Genomic DNA, 15,364 nt, shown 5'->3' with positions numbered 1-15,364 from the left:
AGTTCGTCATACGGCTGATAAATTTTTTCCGTCATCCCGTCTGCTTACAGCCGTTATGACAAGAAATATCATTCGACTTACGGCCTAAGAAAACTTTTTTGAAATTTTTTTTTCGGCCATGACGGCTAATGACGAAACATACTATTTCTGTACTGCTTCACCCGATTCCTCGCTTGGAAATTGGTATTGCATACGTGCCAAACTTGAAAACTTGAAAATCACTACAAAAAAATCTCGTCCCGGGGCCAGGGTTGGGTCATTCGTTAAAAACTGGAGTTTTCTACGGTACATAGTAAAATACTGGAATGGTAAACAGGTCAATTTCTGGACGATTTCAACTTACATTGCATATTCCATAAATAAAATGAAAATTGTACTGATTATGTCTTTCAATCACATTACTCGTGTATAATCATGTGATCAATTATTTTTTCTATTGATCACATTTTCTGTTATTATTTGATAGTTTTATTTCTATCAATTATGAATTCAAAGATGTACAGGAAAATATATTATGCATTCAATGTTACATCATAAATCTTGTAATAAATTATTACGTCATAAATCTTGTAATTCGTAATTTGTTGTTGTAGTAACATATAATGTTCAGAATGAAATAAAATAGAACAATAGTGGGATGATTCTCAAATATTTGCAATGTTGTCATCAGAAATTATTATTGTACAATTTACGAGTCATTCCCCCAAGTCTTGTACCCAAAAACACATCTTTTCCGATAATCTTCCTGGTCCCCTTGATTATGTATCTATAGATAACTGATAGTTTAGTTATCATTAAATAAGAAGTGAGGGGAAAATTATCAAAATTTTTAAAACCGAGTTTGTGCACAAGGTTTTGCAGAATGGCTCTTGTATTCTTCAAGGATTCCATTTCGATTTGTTCAAGCATATCTAAATTTTCGCTATTTCTTCACATCCGATTTATCATCAGGTTTTTCTTGTTCATCATCGGACTCGGTTGATGTTTCATCGTCTTCATCGTCATCCTCATCATCATCTTCATCCTCTTCCTCCGAATCATCATTCGCACCATCAGCATCGCCATAGCCGTCACCGTAATTGCAACTGCTACCTCCATAATAATCATAGCTATTTCCTTCGTCATCAGAATCGTAGCCAGCTTGATTTTGCCTCCCGAATTTGTGACTCCTCGCTGTAAATTATAGATAATTACTCGTCACGCATGAAAGAATGTCATTTAAAAATTTAAGGAATTCGCTAAGAAATTCTGTTCAATTTGTTTTGCAAAGTCTATTAGTTTTTGGCCGATTCTATTGAAGAATTTCGCAGCTTTACTGCATATTTTTTTTCGTACAAATTGTCCGATAGAAATTAGTTTATGAAATGAATCAGTAGAATTCCATTTTTCTATACAACTTTTTCTATAAGAATTCCGCAAAATGAATTTTGCAAATTTTTTCCACTCCATTTTTCTGCTCTTTCCAATTACAAAAATCAAACAAAAAACTTGAACAAAACTGGATAAAAAAATTTGCGCAGAGCATTTCTATCGAAAATTTGTTAACATAAATTTTTTTTTCACGTCATATATATATAATATATATTTCACATGTGTATATATTATCGGTGAAATTAATAAATTCTGTCCTTTTATGGAGACCGATTATTTTAAAAAATTGAAGATAATCAATTGAAAATGAAAAATTCTTTATAGATTCTTTTACTCTACTTCGCTATTCACTTCAATCATTAGTCGAATTCTCTTTGATTCATTATCAATATTTATAAGGTATTCATGAGAAAATGAAATTCAATGAACTCCATTTCTTCATTTCAACAAAATGGCGAGAGCGCGCGCATAGATCTTGTATTTTCTATTGAAAAAAGCATAGATACTTATTATTAATTTCTGTAGAGGTTTTCTATAATTGAAATTGATCAAAAACTTACTTGACATGCTGAGGTCCTTAGTCTGAGAGGTCTCGAAACCGCATTTAGGGCAAGGAATTGCTTTATTCTTCTCATATTTGAATCCTTTTCTACGAACGTGATCCTCGCAGTAGCACGTTTTGCACCTGAGGCATGAGTATTGTCCTAACTTGTTGCATGATTGACCTTTAGAGCAATTACAGATTAAGATCAATATTCAATTCTACATTGAGTAAATGTAAATATGTGGTAATAACTCACATTTATAACTCTCTGCTTCTAGAACTTGACACGACGCCTGATGCTCGAACTGATCATCCTCACACAGAAAACAATCGCAGAAAGAGCAACGGAATATCCTGCCTCCATGATCCCAAACTCCTCGTTCACACTCTTGGCAAATGGCATCGATCAGGGGACATGTGCAGGCATGAGCAGTCAGGCATTTCCTTCCATGGCATACCCATGCCTCGCAATGATCGCAAATAGCTCCCTAAAAAATGAGTCAACAATACTTGATTGTAAGAAATTAATTCAGAGCCAAAGGTGCAGAAAGAGATAATCCTGCTCCACTCCGATTTGAAATTTCCAGTGAAAAATCTTGAAAATGTTAGTAACGAACTCATTCACATTCAATTAAAATGAGAAATTTCAATTTTACATGAGATTTTTCACTTCATTTTTCCAGTGAACGACTCATTCACATGATATTTTTCATATCTGTTTATATTCACAAGATATTTTGAGACTGAAAAATCTGTTACATTCAGAAGTAACCAATGTAATTGCAATTTTCAAGTTCACATGATAATGAAAAGTATTGAAAACTTTGGAAACTCAGGTAGGGGAGAGTGGGGCAAACTGACACAGTGGGGCAAAATGAAACATGACGCAAAGTAAGGCAGTCGAAAAACGACGGTTTGCCGCAAGTCAAGCAACAAATTTTTTTTATCAAATTTTTTTTATTAACTTTTTTTCATTAACTTTTTTTTTATTCTTGGGAGCACTGTAGAGAATAATAATCTCCCATTTTTTCCCTCCCCTCAAAATTTTGTGAATTAATTAATTGGAAAGAAAATGAAACAGCAAAATCTAAAGTCCAGAGCAAGGTCCAGGGGAAGACCCAGAGGGGGAAAAAAGCAAATGTAATGCTGAATTTCAAGCGAATGAAAAACGAAACTTAATCTAATTAATTGAATTATAAGACGACTAGAAAATTATTATTCTCACCAGTATTCTCAATAATAAAAAAAGTTGATAAACAACAATTTTTTTTGCTTGAATTGCGTCAAATTGTCGTTTTCCGGCTATTTCATTTCACCCCACTCTCCCCTAACTATTTTTCTGAATTTACAATCCATTGAAGATTCAATTAAATGTGATGATTAATTTTCACAGTAAGTTTGAGAATTCTAGCTGTCATTGAAAGATAATTGAAGCATAATAATCGCCTAACATGGAAAACCCCATCGCGGTGTATTTTCTTGACGAAAAGAAAGGAACAATAGAATGAAAAACTTTGAGCTGAGGACATTGTATAGATAATATCTCAATACACTGAGAGAAAAAACTACTTTTGATAAAGAAGGTTTACTTGATACAAGAAAATATTCTGTCCATTTTAGAAATCGTGAAATCTCCTGAGACTTGTTATGCAAAACAATAGAAAATCCAGTGAGAAAGCTTAGAAATTTGTGCCCAATAATTCTAATATAAAAAATCTCAAGAGAAAAATTCGAATAAAAATTCCAAACATGTTGATGGCCATTGAATATTTAATGAACTAAATTACATGGTCAGTACAGACAGTACAAAATTTTGAAAACCAATAACAGCGGATATCTCCTCCAAAGATTATTCTATTGAAGAAAAAACAATTGTCCAATCTGAAGTTTTACAAAATCTCGTCGTCATATTCTTTAGCATTTCTTTGTTGACATTATTTGATAGTTTATCTACTGTTGTACACTTGAACTTTGTCGAGCTGTACCATGTTCATAAATTACTTAATCGAAAAAGCAAAAAACATCACAGTTAGAAAAATGAAATATCTTCTAATGATTTTTCTCCTTTTTATCATTTGGCGTTCAATGCATGAAATATTCAATGTTGATTTTTCGAAAAAAATTTGACATCGGATATCGTCTTAAAAAATTAGCGGATTTCGAAACAAAAGAACTGAGCTTCGTGTTCCATTGAAATCTCAACGTGACAATTTTTACAAACAGTTTTCTTTCATGTCAGTCATAGAAAACATTGAAATTATAACAAAAGTTGACTTTAACAGAGCATACTAGCGATAAAATTAATACTATGAAAAGAAAAAAAAAATCCTAGAGCTTACATTTGATGCAATCCCCACATGAGAATCATTACTTTAGCAAAAGGAACACGATAACGATTTCAATAAAATAATCAATTCTAATTTACAGAGTGATACTCCTATGAATTATGCGGTAATGAATTTTCAATTCCATGATAGCAAATAGGACCAGGGAAACGGTAATTTGTCTTTGATGTGAGGAGGGGAGAGGATTAAGTGTCTTCAGGGTTATATATTGCGAGGATTAAACACCGCGAGGATCATCACTCATAAGAGTTGAACGATTACACGGAGCAAATGCCAAAGGCAAGTAGAACAATCTCAAGCCCAAAAAACACGCAGAATTTTCCAACAGAATTCCAAGAGAAATCCTATAAAAACCCCGTAGAATTCCTATAGAATTCCAACAGAATTTTCTCGCGAATTCGCTAGTTTTTCTGTTGAATCTCTTCATGCGTCTTTCAATTCAGTTGCGAAGTGGTCAAACGGTTTGTGTGGATTTTGACTATTCGTGAATTTTCAATGAATATCTCGCAATCTAAGGCAGATAGCCAAATTTCTGTTATGACCTTTTTGGTAGAGCACATTGAGAGCTTCAAAAAAGATATATATGAAAATTTCGCTACCTCCTTTAGATTTGGAGATATTCATCGAAAACTCAGCTAAGAGCTAAGTCGACTTAAAGCGTTTGACCACTTTGTTACTAAATTGATTACATACCACCATTCCCATCCCAGTGGTGAACATTCCAGCATGTTTAACGACACAGTCCCCCGTCTTCAACATGCACTTGATCTTCCCACAGTGTGCGCAGATGGGTAATCGTTGAACAGTTCCACAGAAATAGCAGAAAGCCCTGCTCTTCTGTTTTTTATTGCACTTGTCGCATTCCTGAAAAATAAACCCCCATTATCACTTTCAAAGCCCAATTTTCAAAGACTTCACACCAAAAATGAATAAAAATCGACGTACCATAACCGCATTGCACGGCATTTTGGCGAGATCAACCTGATCCTTAGCGGTTCTGATCTCCTTTTGCCTCATCTTCTGCTTCTCAGCCTTCTTCCTCTGCCCAGTCTTCTTCTTCGGCATTTTGTCACCTTAATTTATCACTAATCACTTATGAGATCACCGAGTAATTCATTCCCGTCCAAAGACACGTATGCACTGTCCGTCATGCGGTGCTCATGCTCATGACTTTGTAAACGACATCTCTATTATAAAATGGTAACTTTTTTTGTGATTTTACATGTGTCGTTGAACCCCAACTCAACAAGCAATTTTTACTTCGATTCCTCTTCATTCGATGAAATGATAATCATTTGACCTTCAGTCCTATGAGTCCTAGGTTATGTGATTGAGTTGTAAAGGCAGATTCGGAGAATCTTTCCATTGCGATAGCTGATGCGCTATTGGATTTCCATTGAACTTCTGTCGCGAATTCTATTAGTTTTTGCGGATTATACAGAGGAATTGCAATAGAATTGTCCAATATGAACTATTTTATAGAAGAAATTATTTGAATTTCATCATTCTACAAGATCTATGCGCTCGCTGATCTATTCATTTGTTGAAATGAAGAAATGGAATTCATTGAATTTCATTTTCTCATGAATACCTTATAAATATTGATAATGAATCAAAGAGAATTCGACTAATGATTGAAGTGAATAGCGAAGTAGAGTAAAAGAATCTATAAAGAATTTTTCATTTTCAATTAATTATCTTCAATTTTTTAAAATAATCGGTCTCCATAAAAGGACAGAATTTATTAATTTCACCGATGATATATATACATGTGAAATATATATATATATATATATATATTTATATATATATATATATATATATTTATTTTATTTATAATAATTCAAATAAAATTTATATATATATTGATTTACGAAATCGGATAATCGATTTACTTGGAGCTAGTGTACTTGGTAACAGCCTTGGTGCCTTCAGAGACAGCGTGTTTAGCCAACTCTCCTGGAAGGAGCAGACGAACAGCTGTCTGAATCTCCCGAGAGGTGATGGTTGAACGTTTGTTGTAGTGAGCCAATCTCGAGGCTTCGGCGGCAATTCTTTCGAAGATGTCGTTGACGAATGAGTTCATGATGCTCATATATATATATATATATATATATATATATATGACGTGAAAAAACATTTACCACTGAAGAATTTGAAATTGTCACTGAAGAATTTAAAAATGCCGCGTGTTTTTTTTGTGAATAACTTCGTGTCACATATTAACCAATCAGAATTAAGGATTAGCGGTCAGGTAGTTTCGAGATATTTCGATATAAAACAACTTCACGTTTCTTTCATCTTATTAAATAGAATACTTCTCTCTCGCACCTATTGTAACGCGTATCCGAATTCTCGCCTTTAGCGAATATTATATTCAGTCCGGCACTGACCGCCGAATACTCGGGAGTCACCATCTCCCATAACTTGCAAATATCACTAAGGCGCGTTTAGTAATAAACAACAATTTTACATTAATTGTTAGTAGTGGATTGATTCAAGCCTTTCCCATCACACCACAATCCCTACACCCCCGGGGTAGTGCTTAGGCGCTGGTAAGATTCGAATTTTTATGTCATAACATACACTGAGTGAAAAACGACAAAGTTCTCAAACAAGTCTTACTTGTGCAAAGAAACTATTTTTTTGAAAATTATCAAAAAGGGATTTTTTTTGTGCCAAACGTGCAGAGAGTGCGCCGGAATGCAAAATTTTTGTCGCAAAAATAAATTTAATAGTTCGAAAAAAATGGCATCTCTGTACATGCAAGAAATGTCATTTCTAGCACTACTCCTTCGTTATTCGATACTCCCATACGTATTTTGCTCCCGAAAAATCTGTTTTATGCGAAATAAGGGATAGTAGTTTTTCGTTTCGGCTGTCTAGTAATCACAGACAAGAAATGAACCCTTAAATGAAACATTAATAATGATATGATAGCAATCTTGTAACTTAGGGATAAAATATTTGTTGATAAATTTTCCTCCACATGAGATATTTTCATCCTAAAAAGGCACCGCCTGGTGTAAATTATCCGTCTCTTGGGCGAAATATTTCGTCGCTGTCGAGAGCAGAACAATTATTCATGTTTGAAAGTTTCAAATTCGAACCAAACAAATTCTTTTTTGGCAATTTTCAACTAACGATTTTGTCGGCCCAAACAAGACTTGTTTGACAACGTGTTTGTTTTTCTCTCAGTATATGTAGGCTAGCCAAATAAGAACTTTTTTCGGCCGAAATCAAGGATGATAGAAGAAGGATAAAAACCATGAGATATCACGCGGAAGAATGATATGAAACACATACTAAGTTTTTGGGATTGTAGCAAACCGGGAAATTGTTTAAAAAAATTCAAAACTGCAAAATTACGCGTCCACGCGACCTTTTTTGCTTTACACCGACGAAACCGTGATAGGATAAAAAAGCATAGGACTCAATTTGTAGAGCATGAAATTTCCTACAAAAAAGTCATATTTTCGTAATTTCAACTAGAGATGCAAATGCGTCACATGACCCGTCATATGACGGTCACATGACGAGGCGTTCATGACGGCTGTCACAACTACCCCTTCCGTGACCGTGACAACCTGTCAAGAAAAAATGGCAGTCATTTTTCATCTAATAGATGAAACTTTATTTTTTCTCGGTCAATTTTCAATTGAATTCCTTTTGTATTGGCCTAATCCGCATTTTGAAATGAAAATCACGTTTTTTTTTCATCCATATAGATGAAACTATTTTGTTTTATTCATGACCGTCACAAATTGGAAATTAGTTATGACCGTCATTATGCCACTATATAGATGGTTTGACAACAATTTGGTTACAAATGATTTGTGACAATCATTTGTAGTTGGAAAATTTGTGCGTCACATGAGCGTCACAAGACCGTCATTTTTTGGTCATATGACGCGATCTAAAAAATGACCGTCATTTTGCATCTCTAATTTCAACCGTCAAGCCGCCAAGCGCGCTCAAAGTTGAACTACGAAAAAAAGCTGATTCGCCGCCAACGCCGAAAACTCCAATTTAGTTGCAAAATACAAATAATTTATGAAACAGTTGATTAAAAAATCAGAAAAAAATCAGGATGCATCTTGACCCTTCACAGAATGTCTCCAGGAGAGGAATTTTTTTTAAAAACATTTTTCGATTTTTCAGGAGTCCCCATTTTTCTCTTTTTTTGCATATTTCAACCAAAATTCGCCATAACATAACTTTTGATCCAGTTATCTTATTGGAATAAGAATAAAAGGTGATTTTTTCTCGTTCTCTCCTCTCCATTTTCACTTTTTTGACCTTTTCACTCAACTTTCATATTTAACTTATTATTTGTTGATAAACTAAAAAAATTGCTGTTTTTTCAATATATAATCTGACTGGAAAAATTTTTGATCAAGCTCGGTAGCTTTATCCCAAACTTGAATCATTGGGATCAATCTTGAATTTTTTCATACTTTTCTTGGCATTTGTTAACGTAGAAAAATGAAGAAACCTCGGAAAATTTGAGCCAAAGAAATTTTATGGAAAATATTTCAATAGAATAATTTGGATAGCACAGTCGAATTGTTTGACTTTATCTATCGAATATTTTCTATTTAAGATTCAGTCAAAAACCAATAGAAATCCAATAGAATTTTCTAGCGAATTACTAGCTTTTTCTAATAAATTTTTTCGTGCGTACAATCACATGTTAATTTTCTTTTTACCACAGTGTGACATGTTTTTTCATTGAGTAAGAGCAATTGAAAAACAGCGAGCGCTGGATTTTTCGACTCTGCGATCAGTCGATTCCATGAACGCGGCGTTGTCAGCTGTCAAATGCTGTTTATTAGTGGTAGAGTAGTCGAGTGAGCGAGTCCAAGTTTTTCCTCTGTTTTGGAGCATTTTTACACGAAACTAATGAAAGTAAATCATCTTACTCCTCTGAATCCTCATTTACATTGTTAAGAATAGACCATTTCTGTGACATCTGATTGAAGTTTCCACGATTTCTCCTCTCGTCGGCTGAAAAAGTGGTTGTGAAAGCCATCGCATGACTAGTATGATCAAGTATGATGACGTTTTACGGAGTCAGTGGATGCGTGCGGACGATTTGATGACAGTTGCAACAATCAATCGAATGTAAACAACTGTTTGTTGAAGTGCTTTTGAACATGCGGGAGTTGTAGCAGTTTGTCGTGAGTGACTTGTCCTGGGTTCATTCGATTTTTGAGTGTGACAATGTTCGTGAGGGATCCCTGTGGAATTGTTTGTATTATTGTGACGTATGTCGCGGTTTTTTATGCTGATTATGTTGTTATCAGGTGGATTATTCTTCATACTATGCAGGATAGGTTAGTACTGAAGTTTTATTCATGTCATTTGTTTTTGATTTTTGAGTGTTTTAGGACATTTTTGTGGGATTGAGTGTGAATTCATGTCGACATTTTAATACCAGACAAGCCTATCTACATAGGGAACTCATAGAACTTACGCTAAAAAAAGTATTTATATTTTACTAAAAAGAATTATTATTAATTTAACTAATTGATTTTTCTGTTTTATAAGTATTATATTTTATTATTAAATATCAATTATTATTATTACAGGTATATGTGTACACTGTACACTGCTGTATATCGCCACCGTCCTTCTTACAGTAAATAATACTAAAAACTATTATTATATTTTACTGAAAAGAATTGTTATTATTTTAAATAGGTGATTTCTCAGTTTTATAATTATTATATCTACAGAGGGAACTCATAGAACTTACACTTCTGTCTGTTTTTAAGGTGTCGATATAAGAGAATTTTCAAGTTTTGAGCATTTCAGTTGTTGGAGGAGAGTGGGGTAAAACGAACCGAGTGTAACAGTCAATAACTCGAAATTGATAAATTGAAATTGAACGATTTTTCGCTCCTCTGGGAGGTATTTTATTGAAGATTTACAATTGAATTTGATTAATTCTCAAGACTTATCGATTTAAGATGGTTTGTTTTATCTCACCGTCTCAAAATTTTTTTTATAAAATAAAAAATTGTCTTGTCTTTTTTGGGCATCTGTTTGATTATTGGTATTGTCTTTTTCAGGCATCTGTTTAATTATTATTCTTTCGTTTTCAGCTTATGGGGCCCCTTTCATGTCGTATCCTTCAACACTGTCGTCCTCTTCCTAATGATGGCACACATGAAAGCGATTTGCAGTGATCCCGGTGTGGTGCCCCTACCTCAAACGCGAATGGATTTTTCGGATATTCATACAGGTGGTTCTGGGGCGAGTGATGACTGCGAGGAGAGAGATGACTGGAGCGTCTGCACTAGGTGCGAGACGTACAGGCCGCCTAGGGCCCATCATTGCAGGATTTGTGAGAGGTGCATTAGGAGGATGGATCATCATTGTCCATGGTGAGTTTGTTTAATTCAATTCAATTGTTTAATTCCAAAATTTCATAGAAAAACCTATCGAATTCGCGACCAAATTCTATTGAACTTCTATTAGTTTTTCGCTAATTACATTGAAAAATCCTGTAGCTTTTCCGCACGTGTTTATCAATAAAAAATATTCTACAGAAAAAATTAATGTACTTTGATGTTTTTATACAATTTATTTTATCGAGATATTTTTTATTCCTCAAAAAATTGAAATTCCTCCCCCTGAACTTCCTAAGTTTTTTTCTCCTGATTTTTTCAATAAGAATGAAGCAAATAGAGTCTGAATAGAAAGATTCAACTGATTAATTCGACTGATTCTACTGATTGTTTGTATGAAATAGTTGCAATTGGACATTTTCTATAAAAAAAGGCGCAGTAGTACGGAATTTTTTAATACAATTGAAAGAAAAACTAAAGGAATTCTCAATAAAACTTCAACAAAAATCCAATAGAATTTTCTAGGGAATTTGTTAGGTTTTTTAATGAAATTACAGTGCGGAGGAGTATTTCAAATGATTTTATTAAAATTTCAGGATAAATAATTGCGTTGGGGAGCGGAATCAAAAGTATTTTATTCAATTCTTGGTATACGTTGGAGTTCTTGCGATCTACGCAATATCCTTAGTAATTGTTTCGTGGATTGTCGATTGTCCAGAGTGCAGTACCGACGTTGCTATTAAACAGAATCGAATGTAAGTACAAAACAGAAATCCGATAATAAAGGATCACTTTACACTGCGGAAGTAACTCTGAAGAATTCCACGCCATTCCTTTTCGTAAATGCCTTCAAGTGCGGGTCCAAAAAATTTATCAGAAGACCTTTTATGTGAAGAAAATTTGAAAAACTGATAATACTAAAAGAAACATCCCGTGATATTCTTCTGAGAATTCTTTCGCTTCTGTTCAATTCCTGGTTTACTCTACAAATATATTCGAAAGGAAGAAACTGAAAATAATTCATCTTCATAATTCATAATTTTAATATCTGCTGATTGTTTTCTATGAACAAATGTGTACGTCCGCATGAAAAGGGACCACTTTGTCGATATGGAGTTATGTATACTCTGATAATATTTATAACATTCCGCACATTTTGAGCCCAAAATGATCCTCATAAGGTGAAAAATGACGTCGCCGGAGCAGATGAAAAAAACACTTTAACATGAGTGTAAATGGGAGTTGCTGAGACAAAAACGTAAATATCTCGGAAACTAGAATCGACAAAGTGGTCCCTTTTCATGCGGACGTCCACAAATGATTTCCAGAGCTATTTTTGAAAAATCATCCAAGAAATTTAATAGTCTAGTGCTTTCTCTCTAACAAATTCTATCGAGTTTCTACTTGACATCTATTGAAAATCTAGTGAATAATTCTATGGTTTTCTTGCACCAATTCTATTGAAAATTATACAACTTTACCATCTCATTTTTCGGTAGACAAAAGTCAATAGATTTTCTTCCTTTTATAGAAATTCATGGGCATAAAATTTCAAAGTTCTTTCCGCCGTAGTATTACTCGTTTTAATACTAAAATCCAAAAGAAAAAACTTGGAAAATTCATTCTCAAGAATTCTATTGCATTTTTATTTAACTTTCTATTAGTGATTGGCCGATTCTAGTGAAATGTTCAATACAAAATATTAAACAGAAAAACTCAATACAATTTCCTCGGCTCAATTTTCAATATCAATTTTTTTGTGTGATTTTCTTGATGAAAAGAAAAGAAAAATGGAATGAAAAAAACTTGAAAGAAAAAACATTAACATTGATTTTTTTTTTGAAGGAAATTCCACAAAAACACAAAAAAACGTGGAAAAATTGAGCCGAGGAAATTATGAAGAATTGAATTCTATTGATTTCTATAGAATATTCTCTATTGAACATTTTAATAGAATCGGCCGAAAAATAATAGAAAATTCAATAGGAATCCAATACAATTGTCGAAGAAATCACTAGTTTTTCCATCAAATTTTTTGAAACCTAGGTACTGGTCAATTAATTAATTAAAATGATTAATTACAGCCTTCACTGTGTGATACTGGTCCTAGAATCAGCCCTCTTCGGCATGTTCGTAGTGGCAATTCTGATCGATCAATTCCAAGCAATACTCGGTGATGAGACGCCGATAGAACGTCTCCAAGGGACTCACCACCACTACCACCAAAAATCACGTCGGGCAATAACTCTTCTGGCTCAAGTCTGTGGCAAAAGTCATCCAGTCTTCTGGCTGCTCCCCTGTCACAACCCCCCACGCTACTCATTCCGTCGTGACGAGCGTCTAATAGATCACGACGTCTGAAAATCTGAACAATGAGAGGAGCAAAAGGTAGAATGGACCTCCCTGAATCCTCAGTATCTCTGGCCAAACGGTACGATTTGAGCGAGACAGGTTTCATTTTGAAGCCTAAGAAAATAACTTGAAAATAAAAAAAAAAATCGTTCGATTTCACTCTGCCGATCTCGAGATATCGGCGATTAAAGATGGCCCTGTTTTCCCCCACCTCCAATGGAACTAAACTTAAGAGAAAAGTATTTTCATTACTTACGATTATAAACGAAAACGATTGAATTAAGAATTCTTCCGTCAATTGTAAGTCTTGAGATTTTTGATCCATTTGAATTTACATATCTCTCGAATTGGCCTTTAGCTCTTTCGGCTCTCAATCACACCAATTTTCATAAGAATTCATTAAGTATGAGAAATTTATGCAGACTTGTTATGTTGATTGATTTCCTGGAGAATCCCGACATTTTCTGTAGAAATGTTATAGAAATCCTATTGCAGATTCTAGTATTTTTGACGATTTCTATTGAGATTTTCGCCCCATTTTTTGACGGATATTTGATGGAAAATTTTTACAGATTGTGATTTTTCTGTATTTATTTATCAGACTTATTCTTTTTAGATTTTTTCTATAAAAATTCATGAGCAGAATCTTTCCCATTTTTTTTCTTCTCATTACAAATTCCAGTAAAAAACCTTGGCAAATTAATTCCCAAGATTTCTTACAGAAAGAATCGCAAATTAGAATAAGTTTTATCCAAAAATCCACATCTATTGATTTTCTTTACTCGTGTATTTAAACAATTATAATACTTTAAACCTCTGTCAAAAAATTTCACACAGAATGTCTAGTTTCCTGCAAAAAAAAATTTCCAACACATAAACTCTTTATAGAAAACGTGATGAAGTCGCTTTAAAATTCGATTGAACTTTAATTGAACATTCTATTTCATAGTTTTTTTGCGCGTTTTTTTAGTAGAAATTATCTTGTAAAAAGTAGATCATGATCTGTCTATACAAGTTATTCTATGGAGATATTTTCTATAGAAATTCCGCGACATTAATTTTCTAAATTTTTTCACTCTATTCAATTTCGCTCATAAAAAAGTGAAACAAAAAAACTTAAATTGTAATTTTTTTAAACTGTAAATTTAGGCTGGGGAATTTCTATAGAAAATATGTCAATAGAATTAATTGCGTATAAAATCAAACTCTATTAATTTTTCCAATAGAGTTTTATTATCGAAATATTTAACAAAATTAATAGAAGCCCTAGGTGTTTCTATTAATTTTTTCATTCGTCGGGATAAGTCTCCAGAGATTTTTCATACCTGAACATATGAAAAAAATTTTGTAGAAAAACTGAGTACTTTTTCTGAAAACTGCTATTGAATTTTCATCGGAAATCTATAAGAATTCCTTTGAAGTTTTATTATAATTCGATTGGAAAAATCTATTTGTTTTTTGCGCCATTTGTACAGCAGAATATTAAACCTTATCGTGTCATTTTGTTAAGAGACATTTGCTAGAAAAAAGTTAATAGATTTTGATTTTTTTATATAAATTCTTGCGTGTAAATTTTCTAAGTCTTTTCCACTTCATTTTTATTTATTTTTCATAATAAAATCTAAGAAAGAAAATTTGGAAAATCTGTGCCCAAGAATTCTTATAGAAGAAATCCCAACAGAATAAGTTATACATAAAAATCAACATCCAGACATTTTTCTATAAACAAATATCAGGGACGTTGCATAATTTCTAATAGAATTGGCGCAAAAAACAAGTAGAATCTTTCAATAGAATTCTAATCGAATGCCAGTAGTATTCTTATAGTTCCAATAGAAATTCAATAGAATTTCTTAGAGAAAGTGCTAGCTTTATTTATTAAATTTTTTCATACGTAAAATCGTACATTAAAACTGTATATACATACCGGACACCTATTTATGTGCTTTTCGAGAATTTACAGGTCTAATAATGGTTCCCTCTTTCTCGAAATACTCCTTCGCCTTCTTGAATATTAATATATACAGAGTATTTAGGATACTAATAATATATGTAAACTTCCGTCAATCGAGAAAAAAATCTTCGGCATATTTATTCTAGTCTAGAATTTCAGTTTGAATAATTACGAAATGCCTATTTAATGATAAAAATTTTCTGCCTCTAATTGATGGAAGTGGTATTACAAATGCAATAATGAAAGTGATAAAGTTTTTAAGATTGTAAGGTACTGTAGAATATTTCTCATTTGTTATTTTTACTCTGATCTTTTTTGTATGTCAGTCGACTGATTTGTATCTATTATTAGTGACTCCAAAGGTTTTTTCAATCATGCGTTGAAGTGTAAAGGAACATTTTGTTGAATACTTCAACATCAGACATTTTCAACTCCTATTGTCTAT

At 33.1% G+C, this 15,364-nt stretch overlaps 2 protein-coding genes across 3 annotated transcripts; one reads left to right on the top strand and one right to left on the bottom strand.

Annotated features, from left to right (window-relative positions):
* Nucleotides 1-445: 445 nt before the first annotated feature.
* On the bottom strand, nt 446-5,791 carry LOC107038769 (zinc finger protein 330 homolog). The gene is made up of 5 exons (XM_015258026.1): nt 5,206-5,791; nt 4,954-5,124; nt 2,172-2,403; nt 1,932-2,096; nt 446-1,173 (listed from the first exon to the last, which is right to left on the bottom strand). Exons 1-5 carry the CDS (start codon nt 5,323-5,325, stop codon nt 923-925), a joined length of 939 nt encoding a protein of 312 aa, XP_015113512.1. The 5' UTR covers nt 5,326-5,791; the 3' UTR covers nt 446-922.
* Nucleotides 5,792-6,653: 862 nt separating this feature from the next.
* LOC107038815 (palmitoyltransferase ZDHHC3) lies at nt 6,654-13,537 on the top strand. Of its 2 annotated transcripts, none has more exons than XM_015258105.1 (5): nt 6,654-6,740; nt 9,217-9,596; nt 10,368-10,649; nt 11,210-11,368; nt 12,698-13,537. In XM_015258105.1, exons 2-5 carry the CDS (start codon nt 9,484-9,486, stop codon nt 12,972-12,974), a joined length of 831 nt encoding a protein of 276 aa, XP_015113591.1. In that variant the 5' UTR covers nt 6,654-6,740; nt 9,217-9,483; the 3' UTR covers nt 12,975-13,537. The 2 variants fall into 2 exon arrangements, with proteins under 2 accessions (XP_015113591.1, XP_015113590.1); XM_015258104.1 differs by having other exon boundaries at nt 6,666-6,815; nt 9,212-9,596.
* Nucleotides 13,538-15,364: the final 1,827 nt, after the last annotated feature.

The sequence above is a fragment of the Diachasma alloeum genome, unplaced genomic scaffold (genome assembly GCF_001412515.2).
Source record: "Diachasma alloeum isolate Michigan unplaced genomic scaffold, Dall2.0 Dall_scaffold_00288, whole genome shotgun sequence".
Classification (NCBI taxonomy): domain Eukaryota; kingdom Metazoa; phylum Arthropoda; class Insecta; order Hymenoptera; family Braconidae; genus Diachasma; species Diachasma alloeum.
Note: the sequence above shows the minus strand (reverse complement) of the source record. Positions and strands in the feature narration are given on the sequence as shown.